The sequence below is a fragment of the Alexandromys fortis genome, unplaced genomic scaffold, assembly GCF_014885135.2.
Source record: "Alexandromys fortis isolate MF-2015 unplaced genomic scaffold, M_Fortis_MF-2015_v1.1 scaffold_372, whole genome shotgun sequence".
NCBI lineage: Eukaryota > Metazoa > Chordata > Mammalia > Rodentia > Cricetidae > Alexandromys > Alexandromys fortis.
The window spans coordinates 169,697-176,330 of record NW_026068255.1 but is presented as its reverse complement, the minus strand read 5'-3'; the positions used below and the strand labels follow the sequence as shown (position 1 = coordinate 176,330).

General features: G+C 46.9%; 1 protein-coding gene across 1 annotated transcript; it reads left to right on the top strand.

The window, feature by feature from the left end:
- Positions 1–1,581: 1,581 nt before the first annotated feature.
- On the top strand, positions 1,582–5,285 carry LOC126494243 (patr class I histocompatibility antigen, CH28 alpha chain-like). The gene is made up of 6 exons (XM_050131501.1): positions 1,582–1,778; positions 1,993–2,262; positions 2,464–2,739; positions 3,333–3,608; positions 3,730–3,837; positions 5,127–5,285. Exons 1-6 carry the CDS (start codon positions 1,691–1,693, stop codon positions 5,168–5,170), a joined length of 1,062 nt encoding a protein of 353 aa, XP_049987458.1. The 5' UTR covers positions 1,582–1,690; the 3' UTR covers positions 5,171–5,285.
- Positions 5,286–6,634: the final 1,349 nt, after the last annotated feature.

Sequence of the window (6,634 nt, the reverse complement as noted above, 5' to 3'; positions counted from 1 at the left end):
AGCAGCTACTCTATTTCTTCCTTTTCCTGGGGTATCCCCTGCCGTGTCCTCCTCTTCTCAATTCTCTCTGCAACACATGCTACCAGCAGACATGTTCCCCTCAGCCAGGCCTGATGCCAGCCTGCCGTGTGCAGGGCAGAAGGTGTTCAGATGCCAGTGATGACCGAGCCCAAGGCTGTGTTGCTCTGCAGCCTAATTTATCCTGGTTGTTTTGAGTAAAGGAACTAGCAGCAGAGGTTGGACAGGGCTTTACTCTTCTCTCCTCTAACCTGCCTAATGTTCCGAATCACAAAGGAAGAAAATAATTGCCTCTGGTCTTCTCCCTCAGTTTTATTAAGAGTCTCTTAGGGCAAGAAGCCTGTCAGCATCCAGGATGGATTTGCCACATGCCACCATCATCTACTTCAGTCCCATCCATTGCTCCAAAGAAAATAATTTTCAAACCATTTACAAACTGTTCTCTGGGTCCAATGGGTAATTACATGTTCTCCAAGCACACTGACTTCTGCTAAAAAAAATTTACCATTCCCCAATATTCTGCATTCTTGCCCTTCCCCCCACACACAAAAATTATATGGTTCAGGCTATTCTTCAAATCCTGGAAGCCCTCCTGCCTCAGCCCCTTGAGTGGGGGAAGCAAGACATGTGCCTCCAAACACCAACAAATAACAATAGTGTTTAAAGCTGGATGGAACTCATGAAATCACTTAGATACTTGTATGAGGTGATTGACATCAAAGATACTCTTATGCTTCTCAAATTTCCTTGTCATATTTACTGTAGTGTGCTTGACAGTGAGTTAATCTGTTGACACCTTAGTCTGAATCAAGACTGAAAAACTAATTAGGAGTTACTAATTCTTCACCATTGCTACTTACTGGCAGAAGTTCAGGACAGTCTGACTTTTTAAAAGTCTTTTTAAAATCAAAATATCAAGGGACTGAAGAGATGGTTCAGTGGTGAAGTGTGCTCACTGCTCCTATAGATAGATGACCCCATTTCAGTTTCTAGCACCCAGCCCACAAACACCTGTAGTTCCAGTTCTAGGGACTCTGACTCCCTCTTCTGACCTCCATGACATCCTCACACACTGGTCATATACCCGCACAAATTAACACCCCCCCCACACACACACAAGTCTTTTTTAATGTCAGTGTCATGTAGCTAAAGATGGACTTAAACTTATTTCAAAGCTCTTGCCTCAGCACAGCCTCCTAAGTGCTGGGATTACAGATGTTAGCCACCATGAGCAGCTTTTAACACAGTAAATGTCGTTGGATTTAACCTACATAAAACTTTGAGGTACTTAATAATGTACAAGCAAAATAAGAGATCCTGAAACCAAAACATTCAGAATCTCAGCATTCCTCCTGATCAGGACTCAGAGAGAGCACCAGTTACAGGAGGAAGAGGTCTCCTTAAGTCCCTGGTCTGAGCTTTTGCCTTCAAGGTGTTTGAGGTGGGAAAGGCACAGGTTGGGAAGTCCCTCATCGCCACAGAATTCCTTTCTGTTGCTTACACGAGTCAGCTGTCCTGTCCTTCGATCTGGACACATGTTCTCACTCCAATGCAGGTCAGAATTCTGGAAAAAGGAACTCACAGTCACTGTGGTATCTCCTCACAAACCACCACGCTATAAACTCCACAGAGAGGAACAAAGTCTCAAACCCTCCAGGTTTTCCAGACACCAATGATGGGGACTGCAAAGCTGAGTTCCACCCTCTTGCTGCTCTCAGTACTCCAGACTCTAATCCAGACTGGGACCCAGAGTGGCGCTGGTGAGTGTGGATAAGTAAGGAAAGGGCCTTGGCCAGGAGGAGCCAGGGTGCCCGGGCTGGGCAGCATCCCAAAAGCATTTTGTCATCACCCATCCAGACCCTCCAAGCCCTTCTCCACAGGCATTCCGAGCCTTGTGCCCTGATGCTTTCCAGCCCGCGCACCTGCCCGGGGTACCGGGAGGAGGGTCGGGGTCTCACTGCGCACCGCCCTCAGGTTCACACTCCTTGAGATATTTGGTAACCACGACCGCGCCTCGAACACGTCTCCGAGATCTCCAAGTCTCTGCTGTTAGCTATGTGGACGACACGCAAATCCTGCGCTTCGACAGTGACGTGGTTACTAAAATGGAGGCGCTTGTGCCATGGGCCAAGCAGATGGGGCACGATTATTGGAAGCAGATGAAAAACGGTTTAGAGGGTTATGCACACACGGCCCGAGAAAATCTGCGATTTGCACTCCGGATCTATAACCAGAGCGACGACGGTGAGTGACCCACCCCTACACGTCCCCACGGACTCCCCCGAGTTGCGTCCCAGGTCCTAGGTTCCAACTGAGGTTGCAGGGCGGGAGAGACCTGGACCCTGAAGAGCAATGCACTGAGACCCGGTTTCCAGTTCATTTAAGTGGGAATTCTGTGGTTGGGCTGAGCCCTGTAGAGGGGGCTGACTTTGGGGGCGGCTGCAGGCTCTCATACCTTCCAGTGTTTCATTGGTTGCGACGTGGGTCCAGACGGACACCTCCTCCGTGGGTACTACAGACATGCCTTTGATGGCCGTGATTACATCAGCCTGAACGAGGACCTGAAAACTTGGACTGTGGCTGACAGGACCGCTCAGATCACCCAGCGAGAGTGGGAAGCACAACATTTAGCAGAGTTCTGGAAGACCTTCTGTGAGACCCGATGCATTGTTACTCTACTCTTGCACCTGGAGCTAGGGAAGGAGATTTTGGATCGCTCAGGTAAGAGGGACTGAGAAGCAATTCCTCCATCTGCACACATAGGGTGCCACCTCCAAGGAAGAAGGAAAATGGGACAAGCTGAAAAACTGTAGTTCTCTCTTGTATCCAGAGGGGGGAGGAGTGCTCCTGGTTTCCCTGATCCAACAGCAGAAAATGACTATCCCAAGACTCGCCCTTCTCTCAGGAGAGATTAGAGTCTCCTTGGAGGATAGGAAAGAAGATCCCTGAAATAACCAACAGCAACCCTAGTCATTCTGCAGCTTGTAATGAACCATGGCCTCCCAGAGACTGAGCTGTCCTGCCACACCCAGTGTCTTTGGAGGTCCAACTCAAGTGATGATGAGTTAATTCCTCATTCTTCCACCCAAGTCAGGACCAGAAACCCTCTTTTCATGGTGGGAAACTTGGGAATCTTCCTTTTCTAAGAAATAAATTATGCTAGTGCCTGAGTGTAGGCAACTTGTGGGGTTTACACCATGTGCCACCCCCTGCATCTTGATTCTTCTGAACATTGCCAGGTAGGCATATGTATATAGCTTAAGTCCCCAGAAAAGGTTTTAAAGATGTTTGAAGTTTCTAACTCTTCTCCTCAGATCCTCCCAGGGCACATATAACCCATCACCCTAGACCTGAAGGAGATGCCACCTTGAGGTGCTGGGCTCTTGGATTCTACCCAGCTGAGATCTCCCTGACCTGGCAGAAGGATGGGGAAGACCTGACCCAGGACATGGAGCTGGTGGACACCAGGCCTGCAGGAGATGGAACCTTCCAGAAGTGGGCAGCTGTGGTGGTGCCTTCTGAGGAGGAGCATAGATACACATGCCATGTGCAGCATGAGGGGCTGCCTGAGCCCCTCACCCTGAGATGGGGTAAGGAGGTGTGTGAGCACAAAACCTGATGTCAAGGAAATCAGATGACCTTCTGGAGACCCTAAGTAGAATCAGTGCTGAGTTTGGGTTTAAGGCCCCTCAGTTTATTCTCTCTTTCCAGAGCCACCTCCTTGGTCCCCAACTGGAGTGATAGTTGGTGTGGTTCTCCTTGGAGTTGTGGTCTCTGTAGCTGTGGCTGCCACTGTGATGCTGAGGAAGAAAAGCACAGGTAGGGAGGGGATTGGTGTCTGAGGGTTTTCTGTAGAGATGAAGCCATGGATGGAAATGTGCTCATCTCCTGTCTTGTTACTGTGAGACACACCCGTGTGTGACTGCTTACCTAACCAGGGACTCAGTGTACTGGCAGACTTTGTTTTCTGTTTGTTTACTCACTTGCCTGCTTGTTTTGAAGACAAGGTATCTTTACATAGCCCTGGCTGTCCTGGAACCTACTATGTAGGCCAGGCTAGCCTCAAACTCAGAGATCCACCTGCCTCTGCCTCCCAAGTGCTAGGATTAATCTTGTGTGCCACCATGCCCAGTTGTGCTATCACTTTTTAAAGTCCAGGGCTACGAGGACGCTAGAACATCATTATCCAGGATCTCTATCAGTCATTCATTTCCCTGATGTAGTCACTCAGATAACATTTCCAGGAATCTCCTCTCATCATTGTATTTCCACCTTCTCCCATCTTCTCCCAGCTCTGAGCTCTCTCTGCACATTAAGGGAACACCAGTAAGGGTACAGAAAGGAAGCAGAGCAAGTCCCTCAGTCACTCTCCCTTTCCCAACATCCCTCCAGCTCTGCACCACAGGAGTCCTCCTCAGCTCCCCAGCTGAATGAGCACATGGTGAGAAGGAAAAGCTGGAACTGCAGGAGTGAACTGGGCTGGAGTTAACACTGGCACATCCAGTTCCCAGAGTAGCAGGAAAGCTGTCCCCCAGAGACCAGCTCCAGGGCATCAGTGATTCCTGTGCTCAGTGGATCCCTGTGGGACCTGGTGTTGATGGACTTGTCAGTTCTGTTCCCAGCTGTGAAGCCTTGGATTTGGTTCATTGGTTTTTTCCAAAATAAAATAATCACCAACCCTCCAATACCACATATTGAATTCCTTTGTTTTTAAAGCATAAGAGTTTGGATTCTATTACTTATATCTAAAAGTAAGAAATCAATCTGGGGAATTTTCAGATAGTAGCTAGTCAGAGTCGCTATATAATTGCTTCCTGTATTTCCTCTCTGAGGCTGCACCGCACGGAAGAGAAACAATATGTATCTGTCAACATGACAACTCAGGACTGATCATGTGTATTCTACCTTCTCTCTCTCTCAACCCCTCCCCCAAATGGAATGCCCACATAAACCCTTTTCCATCTTGGATGCCATTCTCATCACTAACATCAGTGGCCATAAATCTTGTGCTAAAATGCTCAGACTCTTTCCAGATCCCTCATTTACATTCCTTAGGCTCAGTATGTAGCCAGGACTCACTCTTCCCTTTTCTGTTTCTCTGTTACCAGCATCTCACACTGTGTCCCGTGCTGGCCTAGAACTCACTAAGTAGCTGTGATGGCTAATCTTCAGTGTCAGCTTGGCTGGATTTAGAGTCTCCTAGGAGATCCAATTCTGGTCACATCTGTATGGGTATTTCCAGAGATTAATTGAGGATGGAAGATCCAACCTGGGGACTAAGGATAAGAGGAAGAACAGAAGAAAACCAGATGAGAGGATCCCTAAACTCTACTTCCTGGTCTACTAAAGTTTGAGGACTCCCAGCCCCATGCTCCTACTGCCGTGTACTGCATCATGCCTCATGCTGAGAGTGACTGTGCCTCTTAAATCATGAGTCAGAATAAACCTTTCATCCTTTAAGTTGCTCTGCTGGGTATTTTGTCACACAATGAAAAAAGTAATAAATAAAAGTTAGTATATGCTTTGAAATACTTGCAATCCTCTTTCCCCTTCTTGCTGTGTTAGAATTACATATATGAGCCACCATACTTAGCAGCAGGAAATTTTATGTAACCGGCCATAAGTGAGGCTGATGCACAGCCTGGGGGAAGACGAGAGAGGAGGAAAGAGGGAGGGAGGAAAAGGTGATGGCTCAGACTTTATGGGGTATGGGGCATGAGCATAAGGGACTTTGGCACAGTGGAAACTGTCAATGTGGAAGGAGAGTAGTTGTTAGAAGACCTGAGGAGGATCCTCCCTTCAGAGGAAGGAGCTAGCTGCAACATCTCCCTGGCCCTTCTATCCACCAAGAGTACTTCAACCAAACTGACTCTGAAACCTGTAGGAGACAATAGCTGAAGTCTTCTCTCCTAAGACAGTAACAGGAAAAAAGGTGAAAAAATACACCCAGAAGAAAGAACACCCAAGTCTCTTGTTGAAAGATTTATACAAGTTTTTCAGAGACCTGGTGTGTTAGAGCCTGAAGCACAGAATATCGAAACTTCATTTCTGCTCTGGTCAGGAATTGCCTCTTAATTAAACACATAAGCACAGAACAGTGTACTTGGCTGAGATGTTTCATGACTAAGAATTTTAAGTAACTGCACAAGTCTTTGAAAATTACTCCAGTGCTGGAGAGATGGCTCCGTGGTTAAGAGCATTGCCTGCTCTTCCAAAGTCCTGAGTTCAATTCCTGGCAACCACATGGTGGCTCACAACCATCTGTAATGAGGTCTGGTGCCCTCTTCTGGCCCACAGATATACACACAGATAGAATATTGTATGCATAATAAATAATTAAATAAATATTTTTTAAAAAGAAAAAAGATGACTCCAGTAAACAGAAAGGAAGATAAATTCCCTGAATCTTATCTCATAGATAGACTCTTTACCGACACAAAGGCTTAACTCTTTTAAAAAATTTTTTTGAGTTGTGTTTTTGTTATCATTGTTGTTTGTAACAGGGTCCAGTGTAGCCAGGCTTACTTTGAATTCATTGTATATTCAAAGATGACCTGTGTATCCTACAAGCCAGCTCCCAAATAACCACCCAAAGACATGTTATTAATTATGAAAG